The 24,266-nt window shown below is 41.3% G+C and overlaps 1 protein-coding gene across 2 annotated transcripts in view; it reads left to right on the top strand.

The window, feature by feature from the left end:
- Positions 1 to 23,999, top strand: part of XDH (xanthine dehydrogenase) — a 56,103-nt gene extending 32,104 nt beyond the window's left edge. For both annotated transcript variants that reach the window (XM_048935477.1, XM_048935476.1), the window contains exons 13-37: positions 166 to 259; positions 1,145 to 1,254; positions 4,440 to 4,624; positions 4,902 to 5,076; positions 5,228 to 5,317; positions 5,741 to 5,910; positions 7,357 to 7,480; positions 7,923 to 8,042; positions 9,109 to 9,205; positions 9,651 to 9,775; positions 10,113 to 10,246; positions 11,866 to 11,953; positions 12,607 to 12,693; positions 14,092 to 14,283; positions 14,752 to 14,897; positions 15,483 to 15,564; positions 15,975 to 16,070; positions 16,769 to 16,897; positions 17,851 to 17,925; positions 18,574 to 18,626; positions 19,098 to 19,212; positions 19,864 to 19,929; positions 21,230 to 21,418; positions 22,070 to 22,237; positions 22,622 to 23,999. In XM_048935477.1, the coding sequence (XP_048791434.1) occupies positions 166 to 259; positions 1,145 to 1,254; positions 4,440 to 4,624; positions 4,902 to 5,076; positions 5,228 to 5,317; positions 5,741 to 5,910; positions 7,357 to 7,480; positions 7,923 to 8,042; positions 9,109 to 9,205; positions 9,651 to 9,775; positions 10,113 to 10,246; positions 11,866 to 11,953; positions 12,607 to 12,693; positions 14,092 to 14,283; positions 14,752 to 14,897; positions 15,483 to 15,564; positions 15,975 to 16,070; positions 16,769 to 16,897; positions 17,851 to 17,925; positions 18,574 to 18,626; positions 19,098 to 19,212; positions 19,864 to 19,929; positions 21,230 to 21,418; positions 22,070 to 22,237; positions 22,622 to 22,672 (2,961 nt within the window). In that variant the 3' untranslated portion in view covers positions 22,673 to 23,999. The remainder of the gene's footprint in view (positions 1 to 165; positions 260 to 1,144; positions 1,255 to 4,439; positions 4,625 to 4,901; positions 5,077 to 5,227; positions 5,318 to 5,740; positions 5,911 to 7,356; positions 7,481 to 7,922; positions 8,043 to 9,108; positions 9,206 to 9,650; positions 9,776 to 10,112; positions 10,247 to 11,865; positions 11,954 to 12,606; positions 12,694 to 14,091; positions 14,284 to 14,751; positions 14,898 to 15,482; positions 15,565 to 15,974; positions 16,071 to 16,768; positions 16,898 to 17,850; positions 17,926 to 18,573; positions 18,627 to 19,097; positions 19,213 to 19,863; positions 19,930 to 21,229; positions 21,419 to 22,069; positions 22,238 to 22,621) is intronic.
- The last annotated feature ends 267 nt before the right edge of the window (positions 24,000 to 24,266 follow it).

Here is a 24,266-nt window from a genome sequence, read left to right as displayed (position 1 = left end):
ATTCATTAACAGCCTAGAGTTGCTGAGTAAGCAGAAAGAGCTCATCAAAACAAGCTCAAGTGCAGCCAGTCCTTTGTACACTCTGTGGGATAATGTAGGATTGCAAGATATTATTAGATGTTGAGAATTTTTATTATTTTTCTATTTCATTTATTATCACTTTAGGCTCTCGGTGGGAACATAATGACAGCAAGCCCAATCTCTGACTTAAATCCTGTGTTAATGGCAAGTGGAAGTAAGCTGACTCTGATATCAACGAGTAAGTTACTTATATTTCTTTGTGGCACTGAGGTAGATGGAATAGTCGTAAGTCCTTTCCTATGGAATATTGTCAGATCAAAACTTGAAAGTGCCTATCAGCAACGCATAAAATATTCTTTGCTTGACTTTTGGAGGGTTTTGCCCTTTTTGATTCTCAAGTCTTGGGGACAGACCTAAGACTGGTTTCCTGAAGAGTTTTGAACTTCTATGCCAAAATAAATCTGGCACAGTGTATGCACTTACAGAAAATGTGAAGAACTGGTTGGAGATGTCTGTTCACAAGGAAAAAAAACCCAAAAAAACCCAGAAAAACCAAAACAATCAAAAACAGGTGTACAATTATTTATGTCACTCTCATGCTTTGATTGTTGTGGATTTTTGAAATAAAAGCTGAATTCTGTTCTGAATTTTTTTCTCCTCCTGTGAAGAAAACTAAATGTCACAATTTGCATTTGTTCTTAGGGAGAATTTTTTCTTCCAATAGGTTATTTTTGAGAAGTAGTCTGTCTTTTCAATGGTTTCTTATGTAACATGTTTGAATGCAGGCTGTGGAAAGGGGAAAGAGGGACTTGCATTGAAATGCTAGAAATGAATTCCACCAGAGTCTCAGCTTTGATTAGATGAAGGAAGGAGGATCTCTTTCATCAGTTCTCATGCAGATATGTACAGAGATGTAATCCATGATATACATTTGATATACATGATGACCAAAGTGAAGCTGAGAAAATCCTGATTTGTTGGAACAACGAAAATGAGTGGAAAATGAAAACTGGTACCATATCAAGAATGATTTGTGTAGACGAAAGGTTCTATCATATATACTCTTTCCATTCTTCATCCGAGATGCTCGCTCATTCACCACTGATCTCTCCTTGCTCTACAGAGGGCAGGAGGACTGTCACGATGGATGAGAAGTTTTTCACAGGATACAGAAAAACTGCAGTTAAACCTGAGGAAGTACTCCTCTCTGTTGAGATACCCTACAGCAAGGAGGTAAGCTTGTAGAAAAGCCGTCAGCATCTGCAGAGTTAAAATATTATTACCTAAATGCTAGTTTCACTGCTAAGCATTTTTCCTTGAAGATTGGCCTCCAAATGCTTATGAAGTCCCAATTGGATCAGCAGGCAAATAAAGTATTTGGTGAAAATGTAGCATTGTGCTCTTTCTAGTAAGCAAGAGGAACTGAGCTCTGTGGCAAGCCCAGTTTTTCTGGCACAAGAAATAAAAACTCTACTTTATTGTCTAGGGCTTTTGAGTACATTCAGTAATGGTTAAAGGACCAATGTGATGTTCCCAGAGGTGTAAATTCTGCTTGTGAAATGGTACAGCAAAGATGCTAGCAATTCCTGATGTGAAGTCTATGATTCTGAGGTTCCTGTTTCATTTCTGTGATCTGAAATGGGGAAGAACATGGAGATAAGAGGCAAGTTGAGTTTCAGTATCCTTGCCTTGCAAGACTGAAACCAGAAGGACTGCTTATCGTGGCAGTTTGGCAAATAGGGCACTCCCCTTTAACTGCATAATAGATTCACTGTCTATGAAGTAAAACCCCTTTTTCTCTTCAGGGCAGATAACGTCAGACTGTAATCTGCTGGTGTGAGGGTATTTTACCTTTTTAGAGCTTGAGACTACAAGCTGTAAGATTCAAGGATTCACGGTGTGGTAACACATTTATTTTGTAACTGGAAAGCATCAATTTACCTGAAATGCCATCGCATTAAGGAACAGAACTAACAAAGTTGTTGACTATTCTCTTTCTTAAAATTATTTCTCTTGTGTCTAAGTGTTAAGAGAACATAGGTATTTTACTGATGACATTTTTACATGTATTTCTGAATAACTGTTCTGTGATCTTGTGATAACTACAAGAAGAATTGCTTTTTCTCAAAATGAGAAACACTTTTGATAGAGTTGATGGAAAATACCATGTTCCTCCATTCATACCAAAGTTGTGTGGCAGCTTCACAAAAGAAATAAATGTTTACCAGCAGGGCAATGGTGTGATCCATAGGTTACGTGCAGCTCATTCATCTGAAAAACTAGAACAACGTTTGAACTCTGGATCTCATGCTGTCTTGGTTGGTCTTTGCTCACAAACATGAAGCCAGAGAGAGTAAAGTTCTCCAAGGAATGTCTCATGGTGCTGGCATGCGACAAAGTCTTCAGGAGCTGTGATATCCTCACAACAGATGCATCAGTTAATGTATAACACGGCATTCCTGGAATGGTACATACCCTTTATTTAACAATCCTCTTTCACTTCTAGGCTATAAAAACGTCCCGTGTTCCAGATAAGGTTCACAAATGTTATATGCACCATTTGCATTATTTCTCATTTAGCGATCATTAGTTTTTTATATCCTTCTCCTCACATACATCTTTCTCTAGGCCATTTTTCGCTCTTATTTAATGTTTATGATAGTGATATTCTGAGTCATAAACAAACCAAGTCATATTCAAACAGAAAGTGCTTAACAACACAGTGACTATATACTTCTCTATGAACCTATGAAGGTTTGTAGTGTTGCATTTTTTTCTACACTGGAGAGACAGAAAGATCACAAAATCTTACTTCATCCTTTAAATTGATATTTTTTCAACCTTCTTCCTTTATTGACCCCTATAGTCCATGCTTTTGTCAGTTCTTTCAAACACAGAAATGTTTTTGCAAATGCAAATATGTGCTCCTACATGGTGTTACTTCAGGCAGGAGGAAGAACCTAAATCTGTACAGAGCCCTAGTCAGTTACTTGGCTTTTCTGTGAGACTGCTAGTATCTGTAAACTTCCACTGTGAATGTTTAGAGGGGACGTTCCCTTGTTTTACCATGAGGTAGGGCATACGTGGGGAGCTGGTAAAATGGTTACATTGCCTACAGTCCTGGTGATGAAGAATAAGTATCTTCTCCCACAGGACACTTTACCTAGAAAACCTGTAGTGTCTTGTGAGAAGTGGAGGTAATTGCTATGCTCCTTGCTATGATCTTGTTATTGGTAATTTCTGAGGTGTGCTGTGAGAGAAGTGGCTGCTTTCTCTTCTCTTTGAAAGCTTATTGGGAGGATGCTACTGATGCTCTTCTGCCATTACCTGCTGGCTGCCTGCCAATTACTTGGATTTAGGAAATGAAGCACACACTTCAGTTATATCTCCAGTAACAAGAGCTCAGTGCATAAAACCAGCTCCGCGTGAAACTGCTCTCACTGCCAGCAGTAGTGCAATTACTTCCTTACAGTGGAGTCCACTTCTGATTAGAGATAACTAATGGAACAGACTGCTATGCTGGGCGGTAGCTTGGCTGAAGCATTCAAAGAAGAACTTGGCAGCAAACTCTCAAGAATGGCCATGCAAAGATATCAGATCTGATTTCTCTCCTAGTCTGCAGGCGGCTGGAAGAGGAATTTGTTATACACTGCAGCACAGGCAATGGGAAAAACTGACTTTTCTGTGACTCCAAGGTGACGCTATCACTTGGTGTAAACCAGTAGCATGTTAATCTCTTGTTTACTGCTGTAGGACAGCTGCTGAATTTCGTGAGTTGTAGCTGCTGGTGCATTTTTTTCCCATGGAATCCAACAGAGGATTCAGAGTAGTTATTGAGAGCTGTATTTCAAGTTGTATTTCAAGTAACAGACGGAACTGACAGTAAGTCTTGCATTCACTAGTCTGGTGTGTTCTAGAACTGTGAACCATTTATGATTACTGATTTCAGTTCCTTTCAGGTATAAGGACTTCCAATAGAGCTGGAAGAGAAAGGGTGAGGGAATCTGAGTTTTACTGATTAGGTTTCCAACTTGGCAGCCTGGGAGAAAGTGGTTGCAGAGGAATAGTAAGATTGTTTATGTAAAAAAAGGTTGTTTTCCTCACAGTGTAGGAAAACTGTATGCAGGTGTGCCAAAAATCATTTCACAAACAGCCCTATCTTGGATAATAACCACCAGTGTAATACATTAGACTTAATTTTAAGATCATGTGAATTTTGGACTTGAAGGTCTTTTCCAACCTATATGATATATAACACTGCCTGAACAAATATATCACACAAGGCACTGCGAGATGAATCCATCTGATACAGTTCCCTAAAATAGCTCATCTATGTAGGGATAGGTTAACAGCTTGTCCATTTCCATGCTCTGAAACATGCCAAGGCAAGGAATAAATAAATATTTTTCTGTCTCTAGGGTGAATACTTCTCAGCTTTCAAGCAGGCTTACCGTAGGGAGGATGACATTGCTATTGTAACCTGTGGGATGAGAGTCCTGTTCCAACATGGCACCAGTCGAGTGCAGGAGGTCAAACTAAGCTATGGCGGAATGGCTCCTACAACCATCCTGGCACTAAAAACTTGCCAAGAGCTCACTGGCAGGTAGGAGTTTTTCTGCAAGTCTGACTAGGGAGCAGCACTAACAGCAATTCAGATACCCAGAATCATTCTCTCTGATGGTACCCAGAAGGACAAAGGGAAAGAAGCGATGCTACGTTTATGCAGCAGTCTGTATGTTGTGTGATGCCTTCCTTCTTCCCTTACACTGAAATGTTTGTGTTGGGCTCTCAGAATGCTGAATGAGCTTGTCTATTGGAAATCTGTCCTGCCAATAGTTAGGGCTGAGGAAAGGTTGACTATTGCCTGTGTTCCCTTGCAGGGACTGGAATGAGAAGCTGCTGCAGGATGCCTGCCGATTGCTGGCAGGTGAGATGGACCTGTCTCCTTCTGCACCTGGTGGGATGGTGGAATTCCGACGCACACTCACACTCAGCTTCTTCTTCAAATTCTATCTGACCGTTCTCCAGAAGCTGAGCAAGCAACAGAATGGCCCTGTGAGTGTTGCTAGGGAAGGCAGGCTGGGGAAGAGTGAGCTGTATATGCTGTCTGAGAGTGGAAAGAGTTGAAATTCAGGCAGATTGGCTACTGAGGACTATGAGAAAGGGACTGACTGGGAAGATAATTTTCTTTAATATTCTGTGGCAGAGCAATCTGTGTGAACCTATCCCCCCAACCTACATCAGTGCTACGGAGCTGTTTCACAAAGATCCCATTGCAAGCACCCAGCTCTTCCAAGTAAGTCGCTGTTATCTAGGCTTTTCTTTAGCTCAAGCAGTGCTTCTTGTCTTGTTTCTTCCCTGAGTATTAATAGTACATGAACTTCTTTAATGCTGTTGCTAAGGATTTTAATTTGGTCTCCATCCCTTCCTTACTTTAGGATGCAGTGCCCAGCACTGCTCCTTTCATCTTTAGTACTGAGAATAGCTAGCTGCCAAACTTGGAAGCTTATATGAGCTGAATCCCTTTCACTTCCTTCTCTGCTGTTCCTTGTGTAGCCACTCCATCCTATTTGTCTTCCTTTCCCTAAGGATCTGAGGGACTGAGCCCCTGTCCCTTTACATGTCCTGCTAGGATGTCTCACCTTGCTTTTTAGTCTCCCATCGGTGCTTCTGCCCCCTGCACTAGCAGCAGTGAAGTCAGCAGTGTGTTTTGCTCTAGGAAGTGCCCAGAGGGCAGTTGGTGGAAGATACTGTGGGCCGGCCTTTGGTGCATGTTTCGGCAGCCAAACAAGCATGCGGGGAGGCTGTTTACTGTGATGACATTCCACACTATGAGAACGAGCTGTATCTCACACTGGTGACCAGCACCAAAGCCCATGCTAAAATCCTGTAAGTGTTGCTTTTGAGTTTCACACGTTGCAAACATCTAGCTCCTGTGGCTTAGAAAACATTGACGTGATAAGTTGAGGATGAGGGGAAAGCTTCTTGCACCAGTGGGAACTGTAGCTCATTGCGTGCTTTGTGCATGCAAGTGTCTCACATGAAGGTGAGATTTGAATGTTAAGCTGCCTTGTAAATCTGTGTGAGGGGAAATCTGAGGGAATTAACTGACCTGGCAGTTTTGGAGCACAAAGCCCTTGTCCCTAGGCAGCATTCTTACCCCATCTCACTTAAACGTGTAGAATTAGTGCATGACATTGCCTCATACCATCCTCAATAGCCTTGTGATTTGTTGTTTGTTCCTTAGGCAATACTTCCTGCCCACTTAAGGCTCCCTGCCCAGTGGTTTCCCACAGTGGTCAAACATGGGATGGGCAGCATACAGTGGTCATTGGTGCACTGATGTAGTAGCTGGCTTCCAGCTTGTGACAAAAAATGTTCTGTCATCATGATTAAATCTCAGGTGTTGCAGTGTGGTCATTGAGTGCCACAAGCATATAAGTATCATTACTGTTACCGGTGCAGGTGAGGCCATGAAGAAAGCATCCTATCTATGCCTGTTACCACAGTGTGCAATATTTTCTAGAAGTTGCTGTGCGTGTTTTCTTGCACTTGCACTTGCACTGCACACTGACTTTTCAATCTGTCTGTGTCATTCCGTGGAGGATGTGGCAGTATGTTTCATTAGGACAGAAGTAACAGAAGAGCCTCAACCTACGATTCTATTGGTCAAAATACTGGCTTTGAAAACTTCTCTTCACCTGAGTCAGGTTTTGACTAGCAACTATAAGTTAGAAATGATCTGATTTTGTATTACTAAGAGAATCAATTGGGATTCTTTCGGAGGCATTAGTGCAGAAGTGTTGGAAAGTGAGATTTCATAAGAAAAATAGCATTGTCTTCAGCTCCTGGTGCCTAAGAGTTCACATTCACACGTGAATGTTTTTTTTAAACGTCTGTAGAGCACTGGGATTAATAAACAACAACTTTCAAGCACATCTTGCAATGGAGTTTCAGGAATCTAAACAAGAGTGCTGAAAAAATTGCAGTAATTTATAGATGATGTTAAATTGTTCAGCAGAAACAAGGCCACAACTCTTCTACTGGCAACAGCCCCTTTGTAAAGCCAGCCAAATACGTAGCCCGTGTACATAATATTGCAAAAGCAACCTTTCACAATTTTTTAGAGCTTCAATTTTTTTGTGATTAATACTCGATGAAAATAATTTTAGTTGCCTCTCTGCTTTAGTCTAATGTGATATCCTATGACAAACTTCTCTTATGCATTGCCAGGCTTCTTGGAATCAAGCCTGAAGATTTATCAGTGCATCATAATCAATCACAGAAAGAAAAATAAGAAATAATAACTCTACTTCTCCTGCTTTCTCTCTTTAGTTCTGTGGACGCATCAGAAGCCCGGACTGTCCCTGGGTTTGTGTGTTTTGTCTCTGCTAAGGATGTTCCTGGCAGTAACATCACTGGCATCGCTAATGATGAGACTGTCTTTGCTGAGGATGTGGTACGTCCTTAAAAATAGCCTTTTTCAATCATATAAGAGTACTTATATTGTCCCATGTAGTCCTCTGCCATATGCAGAGACAAATGCTGACTGCACTGGAGTCAGTAGATATCTATGTGCCAAATGCAGTAAGGCCTGCTCCAAACCCCTCTCCTTTATCTGTGATCAGTGTCTCTTGTGGAGTTATGAGTAATCATGGCTATATTCCATTCAGACAGCTACTTGGACATAAAAACCCTACTCTAGCTACTCATCTATTCCTTATGCTATTCAAAGGTGGCTTTATGTAGACCAAACAGTGGGGAAAAGGAGGAAGGAAAAAAAAAAGAAGAAAAAAAAGAAGAGTTGAAGAGAATTAACACAAGTCTTGCAGTTACTCTGTGCGTTTGTGTGTGTGTGTATATATGCACTAACTGATGGTGGGTTCAAACCTGTCCTGCAGGTCACTTGTGTGGGTCACATCATCGGTGCAGTCATTGCAGACACACAGGAACATTCCAGGAGAGCAGCTAAAGCTGTGAAGATTAAATACGAGGAGCTCAAACCTATTGTCACAATCCAGGTAAGTTAGCTCAGGTCTGCTTCCTCAGTTAGCTCTCAAAGCTCTGATCTCCAGTGAACTTCGCTGTTCACACACGGTTATTTAGCCATGCGTTGCATTTGTCTCTGTGATGGGGATGCAGCAGTCTTTAAAGGGATCTTCTCAAAACTGAAGAAACATGTCAACAATTTATGATTATTTCATGCCTTTTTTTTTTTTTTTTAAACTGGAACATTTATTAACAAGGCATTCCTGTAGGAGTAAAAGCTAATTATATCTAACACAGCATTCACATCTAGAAAGGAGAGAAAATTGCACAAAGCCATTCCCATTAAGGAGAAATTAGAAATACTGAGGAGAAGTTAAGGCTAATTAGTTTTTATAAAGGTCAGTATTTTGTGCCACGTGTTCTGTATTTGGATTTGGCTCAAAAAATCTGTGCGTTGTCCAGCACAGACATGCAGTCATCTACGAGCAGAGGTTTTGATCTGTTTACATAGGTAGTTCATTTTCAAACCGTGTGTTAGAACTTTTCTTTTTCTGTAGCTAACATCCGCTTATTCAACCTAGAAAGAAAAGAGTGGGGCCAAAAAACTTTGTTGTTGTTGCAGTTCTATCACTGTTGTGTTTTGTTTTTGTGATGGAAATGTGCACTTTTGGCAAGAGTGCATTGCAGTCATAAAATTTCCACAGGAAAGGTTGTGTTTGGGCTCAGAAGTGGACTATTTCTGCAGGAGTTCTCACTCCGTGTGGGAATAGAGTTTTCTCCTTCTGTCTCCTTTCTTTCTGTACTGCCCTTTGGGCCGTGGACTACAGTTAACACAGGTCAGAAGTCACAGCTCTGTTGGCTAGAGGTCTTGAGCTTCTGGATCCGTGATATAAAACAGGTCACAAGGAACAATCCTAGGTTGCCCAGTCATGGTGTTTATTGTGAAATTGCTGTGCTGTAGCGTGGCAACAGGCAAAAAGCTTCAACAGTTAACATTCAGCAACTTGTGTGTTACCTTAAAACGTTTCTACATCAGTCGGAGGAAGCTTTGCTTTCACTCTGTCTCCATGAACGTTTCATTGTGTCATTGTTTCCCAGGAAGCTATTGAGAAACAATCCTTCATTAAACCTATAAAGAGGATTAAAAAGGGAGATGTGAAGAAAGGATTTGAAGAATCTGATCACATTTTGGAAGGTGAGAATGAACACAATCCTATTTTATAAATGTTTATCTTGGTGTTATCAAGAAAGTCTGGAAGGTATCAAACTACATAGAATCATAGAATGACTTGGGTTGGAGAGGACCTCAAGGACCATCAAGTTCCAATCCTCCTGCCACAGGCAAGGTTACATCCTGAGCGATACTGGCTCAATGGTGTGGAGTGCAGGATTATTTTTTAAATGTTTTTTGCTTGTTTGGTTGATTTTTATTTTTTTTATTTTTTTTATTTTTCTTACATCAAAATGGAAGTGTCAGTTTTAGAGCTAAGCGTGTCCAGTGCTGCACAACACAGGACATCCAGTGCTATGCACCCGTGTTTCGTGTTTATCAATTTAAAAGGGTGGTGGTTTGTAGATAGGAGATGGTGGTAAGCGTCTTATGGCATTCTATCTATGGGACACTTCTGTCAACTTTCTAGGAGAGATGTACCTTGGTGGACAGGAGCATTTCTATCTGGAAACTCACTGTACTTTGGCTGTACCCAAGGGAGAAGATGGTGAGATGGAACTCTTCGTGTCAACCCAGAACTTAATGAAGACGCAGGTAGGGTCTCTCTGACTTCAAATACAAAAGACTTTTGAATATCAGTTTTAGACTAGATGAATGCTTGTTTTGCAGTTTGTCCTAACTTGCCTTATGCTTAATAATAATAATAAATCCCACACCTATCTCTAATTTTTCAGTCTACACCCATCCAGCTGGTGTCATGAACTTGATTCCAGCTGACTGATACTTCTGTTGGTAATACATCTCTTAAACAAGGGATTACAGAGGATGCCTTCAGGACCATAAGGCTGGCTTTTGAATGACACATTAAAAAGGGAGGTGGTGTGGATGAGACAGTTCCATACATCGCTTCTGCTGTTCTGTTTTTCTTTAGGAGTTTACTGCCAGAGCTCTGGGAGTCCCATCAAACCGCATCGTGGTTCGAGTGAAAAGAATGGGTGGAGGATTTGGAGGAAAAGAGACTAGAAATACTATTCTGACCACTGTAGTGGCTGTGGCAGCCCTCAAGTAAGTTTCAGTGTAGGGATTAGGGGGTTTTTTGCTTTTAGAATTCACCTGGTCCAGACAGTCTTTTCTTGGGCAACATTTGTGCTAGAGTGCTCTGAAGACTGTGCAGTTTGTAGCAAGCCTGGGATTTCCTAACAGGGATATATAAGGGGCTCTTAGCTGGAGAAGGAATCTGCTTAAAGGGTCTGAGATTATGCAGGGATGCCAGAAAGGAGAGGATAAACCCTGTTCTGTTCTTTTAGTTCTCTCTGGAAACTCCTCAATCTCAAACTCTGCTCATCTTTTTCACTTAGAAACCCCTTCAAAACTGGGCACTATTTGTGCCTGTGTTATTTTGTATAGCGCAGATATGAGAGCCTCTTTTCCGCTTGAACCCCTGCTATGCCAATAATACAATGCTATTTCTCAGCTCTTATATGAACTCTGCTTGTTGGATTTTTTTTCCTGAGGGGAGGGAAGGTCACTGAACAGAACCTCCTGCTTTTCAAATTCCTAACAGACCAGGGAATGAGCCTGGACCATAACCATTTCTGAAACAGATTGTAAGTGTGCTTCTGGAGTTTTGATATGGGGCCATCTTTAACTGTGCAACTTCTTGTAGTTGTCAGTAAACATGGCGTCCGAGATGGTTTCTGTGCACTGAATACCTTCAGAGGAGCACAGCCAGATTGAAACTCCTGTACTTAAAGCAGCTTTGTTTTTGCTGTTCTGAGCAAGCCTTCTTTTTTTTTAAACAGTTGGTAATACGTATCCATTTCTAAAAAATCTCTGTCAGTCAAACCACTGCTGTTCTGTATCTTAGAGCTTATAGAATCATATCTATGACATTCTCTTGACATTTTTACAGTGTAAGGAGAGACACAGGGAAAGCAGAATTGCTGGAGAATGAAGAGTTTCTCCCATCCTCCTTGGATAATGAGTAAACAACCATGGTTGCCAGGTCAAATTGAAGGCTACTTAGTACTTAACATTATTACATAACTCATATGCAATTTTCCCTAGACAAGCCAAGAGATTGCCTAGAGAAATAATATAAAAAGCAATGATTTCATGGAACAATAGAATGGCCTGGGTTGAAAAGGACCACAATGCTCATCCAGTTTCAAACCTGCTATATGCAGTGTCGCCAACCAGCAGACCAGGCTGCCCTGAGCCGCATCCAGCCTGGCCTTGAATGCCTGCAGGGATGGGGCATCCACAGCCTCCTTGGGCAACCTGTTCCAGTTCACACAACCCTCTGTGTGAGAAACTTGCTCGTGATATCTAACCTAAACCTCCCCTGTCTCAGTTTAAAACCATTCCCCCTTGTCATTGTCAAGTCATTTCTTACATTTTAGTATCTCTCTCTATATGAAACTATTCTTCCTTCTTCATATAGGAGCCTCCACAAGTGTTTTCAACTGCAGGTCCCAACCCTAGAGGGTCTGTCTGTGAGTCTCTCTTTCTCACCTCAATCTAACCCTTTTTTTTTTTTTTGAGGAAGATATGCAATCCAGGCAAGTTATCCCTAACTCATGCAACCATTGCTCTGGAAAAAAAGACACTGAAAAGAGAAATATGTTTCTGTAGGAACTGTACTGTGCAGTTCAGGGTTTGCCTGATCAATTATCCTTTAACAGAATTGGCCGACCTGTAAGGTGCATGTTGGATCGAGATGAGGACATGCTGATAAGTGGTGGGAGACATCCTTTCCTGGGGAGGTACAAGGTATGCACACATACGAACTGAATGCATGGTGTTTTAGTGTTATCATCTGAAATGCCAGTGAATAGTAAGATACAGTGATAAAGCTGCTGCTCTGGTTGTTTCACTGCTGATATCCCCTGCTGCAAATGGGTCTGTTCAGCTGGGTTATGGCATTCATCCCATTAAAGATCTTTTGGATTGTACAGTTCTGCTTCCTGTAGAAGTTCTTCTGACTTGGGTGGTTCTCTTCCTGTGACTTAAATGTGAATACTTCATCTTCCTCCAACCACAACCCTGTTCCTGTTGACAATCACTTTGATCTTAGATGGCTCTCTATTTGTTTACAGCATTACACTAATAATAATTTTAACCTCCTTACTGCTGTGCCCATTTCAATCTAATTGCTTTCATTTTTCAAAGCAAGACAAAAGTTAAGGAGAGTATGACTGTGACAAGCAAGCAGCATCCACTTTAGAAGAGTTTTCTGGATCAAGATTAAGATGCATGCATGGAAACCTTTCTGGGAAGCATTCTCGTTTACTATGTACACTTGTCCTGTGCTACAGCAGAAGACAGACAACTTTTTGTCTTCAGGAGGTTTATTCTGTTTTTGAAGGAATATAGGAAACAACATTTTGTAGAAGAAAGCATTACTGAGGTAAATCTCTTAACAGGTTGGTTTCATGAAGAATGGAAAAGTCAAGAGTTTGGAAGTGTCATACTACAGCAATGGGGGCAACTCTGCAGACCTCTCTCACGGTGTAAGTAAAATAAACTTTTTGATAGATTACTATGCAGAAGGTGTGCTTCCCTGCATAATCTTTTACTCTGACTTCAGAGCTTTTGTCTACAGCAGTGCATTAACATCCTGCTCTCTGATGTGACTGAAAACAGTTCTTGATGTTTTTATCTTCTACAGCTTCCTTGAGTCAACCGGTCTACCCTGGCATGTGTCACATAGTTGATACTGATGTTTTAATAACTTGTCTAAGTTAAAAAGGTCAAGAATGTTTGCTTTGCATTACTGAGGGCTGTGACAGGAAACTTGCCGCACAACACAAGGTGGCTGACAGTCTCCCAGCTTTGGGAAAGCCAGTTTCTTGAAATAAAATACGCCCATGTCAATAGTTTGACTGTGGCAGGGTGCTTGAATCAACAAGTTGTTTGAGAAGTGGCTAAAGCTAATATTGGAGTTCAGAAGGGTGGGCCTGGGTTCTGAATTTGTCTTCAAGAATTTTTGTACTGTGGAACAGAAACATTTCCCTTTTTGTTACATGAGTATCCAACTCAATAGCCTAATGTAAATCATGCTCACTCTAGCTTTCCTTCTCAAGCCCGTTGAGACCTTGATATTTTTTTCTGTGAAAGTGAATCCACTTCAGTGTGAGAAGACTGCAAGTACTAGATTAATTTGATGCTAGCAATGTGCTTTGTGCTGTATGAAGAGCAATGTCAGGCATGTCTTCATATAAACTATGGACCTAGCTGGGAGTGTGTATGTGTGAAATGCCTATTTGACTGTGTTTGAACTGGGAAACTGGGATGTGCTCTGCTTTGAGATAAATTTGAGATGTGCATAATATCTGCATTGTGCTCCTGTTGGAAGACAAATCTGGGAACACAAACCGTAAATGATCTGGCCATTTCCTAGTCCGGGCAATTAATGGACAAAGATCTGAAATTTTGTGGTTTATTTTGTATATTCGACCTTCTTCTCATAGTCTTGATATCATCAAGACCTCTTTCCTACAAAGACATTACTTACTATAATTAAAAGAAGTTATAATTAAAAGAAGTGTCCGATGCTTCCAGATGGATAATGGTGTATAAATGTAGTTTGGCCCAGGCAGAGCCTAGAGCCAAAGAATAACTCGGAAGCTCAATCTTTTCCAGGGTCTTAAGTATCAATAGAAAAGTGTGCTTTTTTTTATTCTCCTTTCCTTAAAGATATTGCTCTGATGCTCCATTGCTAATGGGAAGGCATACTGGTTACACCTCAGTGCTCATCTGTGTTGACTGCAGACATGTGGGATGGAAAAGAAAGTGTCTGCTGTTGTAAATTATCTTCAGATCTTTCCAGGCTAGCTTTGGTGGTTAGTTAGAAGTCTGACATGTAGTTCATGTACAATGTGCACACCTCCATCATTTCTCTTCACTAGGTTATGGATAGAGCCCTGTTACATTTGGATAACTCCTACAACATCCCCAATGTCAGCAGCATTGGCTTTATATGCAAGACCAACTTGTCTTCCAACACAGCCTTCCGAGGCTTTGGAGGTCCCCAAGGAATGATGATTGCTGAATGCTGGATGAGTGACCTTGCTCGGAAGTGTAACCTACCACCTGAGGAGGTACAGATCCACTGACACATTTCAGTGCACTGACTTTGAACAAGGTCTGAAAATTGAATACAATTGCAGAAAATTCTAGAGCATAAGAACTTTTGCTCATTTTTGCTAAACCCTCTGCAAAACCTCAGATTTTCTCTATGATTATTCCATTAAGGCATGGATAATCTTCTGCTTCCTTAAATTCCCTCAGTAGTTTCAGTTTTTAAATACCTGTTTTAAGACTAGGTATTCAGAAAAAGTCCACTAGCTGCCTTAATCTAATTAAACATATACTAAAGGATCTCTCTTGAATACTTCCAGCTTTAATGTCTTAGGACCCATTTTTCTATAAACAGATTTTTATCTGTTAATTTTATTGCTCCCTAGGGGGAGTAAAGACTAGGAATCAATGTGCTTTTCATGTCATCCTTAAAAGGACCTAGTCTGAAACATTAAATTTGACATATCCTTCTATGTCTCTTTGGGAAGGTAAGGAAGATCAACTTGTATCATGAAGGAGACCTGACTCATTTTAACCAAAAACTGGAGGGATTTACTCTGCGGCGATGCTGGGATGAGTGTTTGTCAAGCTCTAACTATCATGCCAGGAAGAAACTAATTGAAGAATTCAACAAGTAGGTGTTCCCAAGCTGCAGAATTACTGGTTGTACCTTCAAACTTCTGGAGTTCTCTTAGCAACTTGAGTGATGCTAAGTTGGTCCATGTACTTGCAGAATGACTTCTAAAAATTTCTTTTCTCAGAATTCCTTCAGGCCCGCTATGTAACAAAGGCTCTCACAGTGACCTGGTATCTTAGATAAGGCAGGAATCAGGCCTAGCATGATGTTATTTTGTAAGGGAAATACAGCAGGGGAGAGGGGTCTTCAGAGTCTAGACTTCGCTTGAGTTTTCTTATGACTATCATGAAAGCTTGTGTAGACTTCTCATTGCTGTATCACCTTTCTTAGTTGGCTTATGTTTACAGCTGAGTAGCTAATAGCCATGCAATTGCTTCTTTAATGCCTAGGAGGCCATCTTCAATTCAAATTTCTTCTTGTAGGGACCTGTAAACAAAACCTTTCTTTCTTAAAAATAGCCAATAAACTCTGTCTATATTTCATTCACGTATTTCATTTCTACTTTGACGCCCAACCTGTCAGTGGGAAGCATGGCACTGAGATGCAGTGAAAAAATCATTCATGAATGTTTTTTCCTTGCAGACAGAATCGCTGGAAGAAAAGAGGGATGTGTATTATTCCTACCAAATTTGGCATCAGCTTCACTGTCCCATTTCTGAACCAGGTCTGTAGAAGTCATTGGTTTAGCTCCTATAAAGGAGCTAAATTTATTCTGCCTCTGTCAGACACTTTCTTCTCTTTAATAATAATGGAAATACTGTGACACTGAAAAATGGTCATTTTTATTCCTATGTTTAATCTGACTTGGTGGACCATCAGCAGTGTTCAAAAGTTCAAATGAACAGAGGCAGGTTTGGGCTACTTCACCTGCCTTCCCAACGGGAAGGCTGAGATGTGCAAAGTCATTGGAACTTTTACTGAGCTGGAGATAATAAACAAAAGTCGCTTCAGATGTAAACAAGCGCCTTCAGTTGCACCAAAGAACATTCATTCTCTGTGATTTGTAGCTGAAATCTGCTAGGTACTTCACTACTTCTTTTATGACAAAACTTGGATTAATATTTGCTTTTGTAGGCTGGAGCTCTGGTCCATGTATATACAGATGGCTCTGTGTTACTCACACATGGTGGGACTGAGATGGGTCAAGGACTTCACACCAAAATGATCCAGGTAATACTTTGGACTTAACCAAATGAGACGCCTGCTATGGCACATTACACTCCTTCTGTAGTACTGCCTCAGTCAAGTTGACACCTCCTCTCTGTGCACATTATGGTAACAAATCATAATTCCTGTTAAACGTTTCAACTGCAGTGCTGGGTTTCTAGAGTATTACTACATTTTAGCAGGAGATTTAGAATTCTCATAATCTTAACCCATCTAGTATAGATAATGCAGGTTATGGCTGCAGTCTAGCCTCTATAGCAGTTAATTGTCATATGATAAAAATAGCTTGCTCATATCTTTGTGTATATTTGTTGTATTGCAAACATGTATCTGCATATTTGCATGCCATAATAATTTAAAAAATAATTTAAGAAGAGCAACGCTGCTTCAGCAGGGAAATGAGGAGGGAATCTGATACATCTCTTAATCCTCTGATACTTTTGTAATTAAGGACAATGCAGTGAATGCCTACCATTTTGGCCAGTGTCCACGTGTGTACTTGCACAACGCCTGTGAAGGGCGAACTTAACAATGTTCTGGTAGATTCTCAAGCACAAAATCAACCAAGTTCCCAAGAAAGGTGAAATTTTGGACTGGGAGAGTGTGGAGGTTTAAGTGTGGACCCTGGCAGTGTAGGCAGTGAGTGGTCATGCTCCTGTATAAGAAGAACCACTTACCAATTGCTTTCCTTTGCTCCACAGGTTGCTAGCAGGTCACTTGGAATCCCTACCTCCAAAATTTACATCAGTGAGACCAGCACAAACACTGTCCCTAATACCTCCCCAACAGCTGCATCTGTCAGTGCTGACATCAACGGGATGGCTGTCCATGTACTGATCCCATGTTATTTAAGCTATTGGGTCGTAAGCTGGGAAACAAGAAGATGAAAAATTGATGTGTATTTACCTATTGCTTAAGAAAAATTTAACTTTCAAATGGGACTTGTAGGCAAGGGATACCTCACAACTTCTGCTATAGCTATCGGGGGGATGTCAGATAATGAATGACCATCTTTATTTTCCAGTTACTTTTTTACTTTCAATTCCAGTCCTTTTGTAGTCATGGAATTGAGCATTAGTGATTGCTCAAAATGAACACAACAAAGCAGCCATTTAAATGCCTAACTTTTTAGTAATTAATGAGACTTTGTTTGTAGCAGTGTATCGTGCTGCAAGTATTACTTGCCGGTGGTTTGTGGCCTGTGCTGTGGAACCGTAGAGAGAGAAGATGTATAAATTTAGAGCAAATATCCTTCTGTAACAGTGGCATAATCATGATAATCTCTGACATGGGATTATTATCATTATCAGTGCATCCATTTGCAGGACATGATGCTTTTCCAGTGAAAAGAGAAAAGATAACGTTGAAAGCTGAAAGTCTCAGCGTCAAACTGGTTATAGTCTCTGTACATCTTAAGGTTGGATGTTTGTTTCCAGTGTTACGAGGTCATCTTGCAATATATTCTAAGGTGATCCACTACAACTTGGTAAAGATACTGTATGAACACACGGGTTTAAGATGTTTTGTATATTGATCTGGAAAGGTCTGTGCTGTATTTGGTATTCACTTCTATCACCACAACCTGTTTTAAATTTCTTTTCAGTCAACATTTCTTTTACATAGCAAGCCATTTTCTAGTGAACTTTGTTCCTTTTTATGATATGCCAAAGTCCTAAAAACAATACTGATCTAAACAGAAGATTCTTTGAGTGTTGAAGTGCTCTTAATACTACTGACTGACATTTCAAACCTTATAATACTGCTTTTCTCTAATTGTTTTTAGAATGCATGCCAGACCATCTTAAAAAGACTTGAGCCAATCAAGCAGTCTAATCCCAAAGGGTCCTGGGAAAGCTGGGTAAGCTGTCTGTATCTGTCACCAGGCAAATGGGCATTCTCAGAGATTGCTTTTGTTGTCAGTCCCTGAATGCAGATATACCCTCCTGTATCTCACTAGCAGAGATCTGAGGAAAGAGAGCAAGGGAAGCAGTCAAAGCTTGCAAGGGTTCATCCCCAAAGCATCAGCTGTGACTGATCCTGGGGTCTCCTTGTGACAAACCTTACCAAATCATGGGTTCACAGATTGGCTTGCATTGGAAGGGACCTTAAATATTCTCTAGTTCTGACCCCCTGTGCTCTGGGTGGGGCTGCAAATCACTAGATCAGGCTGCTCGGGAACCCATCAAGTCCTGAGTGTTTTCCTATGTCTCTGTAGTCAAGCTCCAGTCCTGGGTAGGAAGAAATCTTGTATCTACTGAAGGGATTCTGTGATGAACAAAACACAAGTAAGACTTAGAGCTCTGCCACTCTGTTTGGCAGCTGCTGATCAGGTGATGTGGGGAATCAGCTGCAAAAGACGTTTCACTTGGCACTGCTGGCAATGAGTGTCAGCTGTCCGTCACCAGACACCTTCTGTTCAAGTCCTCCTCCAAATGTGTTTGTGGTAGCTATGTTTCAGGCATTGGTTGGACCGTAATTGTTTTCAAATTCTTATTCACTTTGCCAGATTAAAACTGCCTATGAGAACTGCATTAGTCTGTCAGCCACAGGATTTTATAGGTGAGTGAATATTCATGCTGCAAAGGCAGTTCTTATTCAACTGCATAGACTGCATCCAGGGAGATTCTGGGGGGGATTTGCAGCCCTAATCCCTCTGATACTGCTCTAATTCAGGACGAAATGCCCTTTCCTACCTAGAAACATGGCAATGACCTCCAAGAAATGTTTAACTGCGCTCAAAAGTAAAGGATTTGCTACTGGATTTGTGACAATATGTCTATAAAAGTCACCATAAGCCCTGAGATTCATCAGAAAGTGAAGATGGCTGAAATCGTTTCAGTTGGGTTTGGGAATATAGGGCAGCTTTGTCAGACTTCTATTTATAGGGTTTTTTTAATGCTTTTTCATTTCTGCGTGGGGTTGATGGAGGGGATAAAACCCGAGCAAATTAAGTTTTTTGCTAAACTGCACTGTGGTTGTATTCCTCTTGACTGTGAATTAAATCTGATTTTGTTTTTTTTCTGCATCAAGAATTCCTGACGTTGGCTACAACTTTGAAACGAATGAAGGGAAACCATTCCACTACTTCAGTTACGGTGTTGCTTGCTCCGAGGTTGAGATAGATTGCCTGACAGGTGACCACAAGGTGAGGGGGTCAGCAGAGAAACAGCCCTCCATGTTTGGGTAAAGGAAACATTCACAGGGAGTTAAAGCAAATACTGGGTGTCAGCCTTTTCCTAGTGCTGTCATTGGTCCGGTGTGACCTTCAGTGAATTTCTTAACTTCTGTGTTCCACAGTGCAACTGTCTGGAAAGAATAATAAAATGATGATTATCTGCCCCGCAGGGATATTATGGGGCTGGATGATTGCAAAAGTTATGGGATTTGCTTGTGTAAGAGATAGCAGCTCTGTGTTAGCACAAAGGAACACCGAGGTATCAGCATTGAGTTAATTATTAAAAATAGCCCTGGGATCTTTTAGAAAGGAAGAAGAAAAGACAACTCATTAGAATCTGACCTTCTAATTGATGGTTGTGCTCAGGTACAGAGCACTGACCCTGGCAGCTTTGAACTAACACAGATCAGGTCCAATCGATCTCCAGGGGAAACTGCACTGCTTTACTTTGCTTTAGGGATGAACCGGTTTAAAAGGTGGCGGGAAGAACTGAACTTGACACAGATTGCTGAACACTGGCCAAGGTTGGGTGCTGGTGGATGCATTCCTCTTGCTCAAATGAAACCACAGCATACCATTTTCAACAGCTGTGCTGATTTATTCCTTGTTTCTGTCTCTTAGAACGTCCGCACAGACATTGTTATGGACGTTGGCACCAGTCTGAACCCAGCCATAGATATAGGGCAGGTAAGTGAAATAGTCTCACTAATTTCACCATGTTCAAGATCACCTTGCTCTTAAGCTTTTCTAGATAGATCATTAACCTGCTCTAGCTTGTGCCTTTGCAAATTTAAATTGAGTATCAGGTGAGGCATTTTAGGCTGGCTATGAAAACCAGTTTGATTCACTACTAACTATGCAGTAGGCACAGGATTATGAATCCAGAGAACATGGAATATGGAGTAGTGGAATAACCTCACTCCAAGGCCAGTTTCTGCTATGTGGAATACATCTTCTAAATCCTGCAGTTGATTTCTACACTCCTGTCTACCTGTCAACATCAAGCCCTGTTTAATTTAGTGAAAACTATTCTGTGTTGAGAACTGGGGCAGTGGATTCTATCCACCAGGTACTGCTGCATACCTCAGTAAGAAGATTCCTTGGCAGGGACTGACTGACTTATCAGTCAGCAAAAGAAGGTAATAAACACAAGGTTATCTGATACACTGACATGTATCATCAGGTATTTGCTCATGATTGCCTAGTCAAAACAACCCAACTGCTTTGCTAACTGTAGGTGTCAGTACAGTGCAACCCTAGTGGTGCAGCTGCAGGGTCTATTTCCATAGCAAGAGTTTGCTATAGATGAAATGAAATTTTGAAAGCAACAAGTTTTCAGAAAGAGGTGTTCTCTTTGAAGTGGCCGAGGGGAAAGGGAGCCTTTGTATTCTCAGCCTGTCAGGCTGGGGCTGGAAAGAAAGAGGCGGGTTATATGGAGACTGGAGATATGGATTGATGCAGAGGATCTGGGGGGAAAAAGAGAGAAAGGAGGCTGTATAGCTGCAGGACCACAGGCACATGGTGCTGGGTTGAAGATTGTGTTTTTTTTCTCCTTCCTTCTAAGATTTACAGTGGAAAAATCATATAAAGAAGACTCTAATGGTTGGATGGGTATGGGAGTGTTTTTGCTCTTTGTGTTGCTGACCTGAGAATAAGCAGTACTTGAGAAAGCATTCGTGCTGAAATATGGAAATATTTACATATAGAAACACAAAATGTAAAATAGCTTGTTTTCAGATATATTTTTCTCATGCCCTTCAAATGATCAGCAAATACTACTCATGCAGTGCTAATCTGCCTGTGAAGGAATCAATATATATTTATGTACCAAGCTGTAATCTGCAAAAGCGTTTAGAGATGAAAAGTTGAGATTTAGACAGGAATGGAGGACTGAAAACTCTGGTTGAAATTGTCACTGTTTGCTCTAGTGTGAGGCAGAACAACAGCAATGAATCAAGAACACAACCTAGTTTGGATGTTTTTGCAGATAGAAGGAGCCTTTGTCCAAGGCATTGGGCTCTTCACTATGGAGGAATTGCGCTACTCACCTGAAGGGAACTTGTACACTCGAGGGCCTGGGATGTACAAAATCCCAGCGTTTGGAGACATCCCAACAGAATTCTACGTGTCTCTTCTCCGTGACTGCCCCAACAGCAAGGCAATTTATTCATCCAAGGTACGTCTGCGTGACCTGTAGGCCTCTTACTTCTCCAGGCTTGTATGAATGCATGATAAAGTGACGATGCACGTGTCAGAACCGTTGGTTTTGTTGTTGTACTGTAGAATTGTGGCATGGTTTGAGTTGGAAGGCATCCTAAAGTCCATCCAGTCCAACCCTTCTGTAATCCCTGAGAGAGGCATTCCTGCTGGTTTGGAAGGACCTCCAGTGATAGGAGGTGGTGTGCTCTGCCCATTCCGCTCACCTGAATGCCTTTGCTGCAGTTTTTGTGCTATCCAAAGGGATGTGAAAATGGGTTAGTCTTTTTTCCCATTATAGCAGTTATCCTGTGTTAGAAGTTTTATATTTTCATACTGTCTCTTTTTACAGTGGAATGGAAGTTGTTCACACTTGGTGAACTGGAAGCAGTTTTAGCTTGCTATTTCCTTTCTCTTGATAGACTGAGTTTCACACCTGGAAGGGGAAGTACTGCTTTGTTGCAGCCTTTCCTTGTTGATCACATCTAGGAGATTAAGACGTTACAAAGCAGGAATGAGAACAGTGATTGTCATCTAGGACCTGCTCATCCTTCTCTCAGCCTGGAAACTGGTGTTTCCAGGACCAGGACTGCTCTGAGCTGCAGTCTCATTTTGCTTGTCTTCTGTCTAGGCTGTGGGAGAGCCGCCTCTGTTCCTGTCTGCTTCAGTGTTTTATGCCATTAAAGATGCTATCTACTCAGCAAGGGAAGAGTCTGGTGTGACGGAACCATTCAGGCTGGACAGCCCTGCCACCCCAGAGAGGATCCGCAATGCCTGTGTGGACACCTTCACGAAAATGGTAACTATGCTTTCATAGCCCTGACCAGTCTACCCCACACTGTGTGCTAGATCCCAGAGCTGCGATTAGGGCAGGATGGGGAATTGTACTTAAGCAGCAGGTTTTTATTTCATGGGCCTCATCCTTCACTTAATGTACCATCAGATGAAAGACAAATGTACAGACTGGCGTTGCTAGCGCTAGGACGGGCAGTGTCTCTGAAATAGCATTTCATCCCTCCGTCCTTCAAATGCAGTTTGTAGAATGAAGGCTCTGACTTGATCTGATGCTCCTGACTGTTATCTCTTAGGGATTCTACAGTGCAGGCCCACTCTGATTTATTAGCCTTTATTAGCTATAATGCTATATTTATTAGCATTATTTATTTTTTTCTCCTCTTTACAGTGCCCTTCTGCTGAGCCAGGGACCTTTAAGCCATGGTCTGTGCGTGTGTAAAAGGAAAGTTGGAGGAGCAAACTTTCCTTGTGAAACCAGTCTTACGATGGAGAGACCACAAAGCAGTGGGGGGAAAAAAAAAATAATTCCATGTTCACGTGGCTCATCTACTGTGATTCATAGAATTTTCACGTTTAATTGTTCAACTGCTGTTTCCTCTTAGAGAGGAGGTTGCTGCCAGATTATAGCTGTGATGCAGATTTGAATGAAGAATAAAGTGGAAGGTGATGTTATCCAGGTGTACTTGAAAACTACACTACATTTCATTTAGAATTGTTGCACAGATGGGAGACACTCTTACTGCCAGGTGGTATGAAGTAGCATGGTTATTGTTTTGGGGTTGTTTGTTTTAAATTGTGGGAAGAGAATTATCACCTGGTCGCTCTCTGCTGTTATGCCAAGAAGGACTTAAAGGCACTGAACCCAGACAAACAGTGCTCTCATGGAGATGGGAAAAGGCATGAGGGGCACTGAAAGCTGGACCCTACAGCACAACAGCTAGATATACACCAGAGGAAAATAAGGAAGAACACTGATGTTAGCTTACTGTGATGAAGGTCGTGTGTATATTATGGCAGTGGGCTCAGAGGGAGACCTTAAAATGTGACCAATTGCTGATTTATCCAAGGTTACATGAGGATTGTTTTGTCTATGACAAAGCTTTAATGAAATCTCAGTTCATGTGCTATTTGTCTTCTCAGTCTAAAGATAAGAGCTCAAGATGCCAAGACTTCTAGCAAGATGTTGATTCATTTGGCATGTTCAGCCTATTTCCTCAACATCTCTTCCTCATCTCTTAAACAGCAGAGGACATCAGAGAAAGGACCTTGGAGTCATAACATGGTACTGATTGTTGTTCCTACAAGAATGTGTACCAGCCAGGATGAGGGTCTGGACAAAGCTGGGGGATGAGTTGGCTCTGGTCATTCTCTAGGGTCAGTCTCTTACTTTCATGCCATGGCCTTGCCACCTTTTCAAGACAACCCTTAGTTTTGCTGAATGCAAAGAAATGTTGTATGTTTTGCAAAAAGGATTGCTTGTCCAAAGGAAGGTGTTGATTCTGTGATGGTCTCATGATGTGTTTTGGGATGAATGTGTTTTTTGGTATTGGATTTAATGGTGGGTGTTCCTCTGCACAGGTTTTGTCAGATTTAACATGGCAGCGCGTTTTCTCTAGATGATGCCATGTACTGTACCTCCTCATCATGTGCAAACTTTCTCTGGCCCACAGCTCTATGAAAATGTCCTTTTCCTGTGTTAGCACTCCTGGGGCCATCAATAAATACACTGCAAAAGAACGCAACTCCATTGTCTTAAATAAGAATTTGCTTACATATGTCCTACTTAAAATTGGCCTCTATCTTAGGACTTAGTTTGAAATACTCTCTGAAGCACTCCAGGACATACAGTTTGGAAATATGTACATGTAATTCTCGGTTCTAATTGCCAGTTTTCACAGGGTTGTTAAGGCCTATCCATGTTCTCATGGCTTGGCAAACAGAGGCAGGACTCTAAAGCCATGCTGCTGCTTTAGAACAAAACATGACATGGAATTAGAAGAAGTGTCGTAGTGTAGGTTGTAGTCTGACAGCCA

The sequence above is a fragment of the Lagopus muta genome, chromosome 2, assembly GCF_023343835.1.
Source record: "Lagopus muta isolate bLagMut1 chromosome 2, bLagMut1 primary, whole genome shotgun sequence".
NCBI classification, from domain to species: Eukaryota; Metazoa; Chordata; class Aves; order Galliformes; family Phasianidae; genus Lagopus; species Lagopus muta.
The sequence above is the reverse complement of the archived record's forward strand: the minus strand, read 5'-3'. Positions and strand labels throughout refer to the sequence as shown.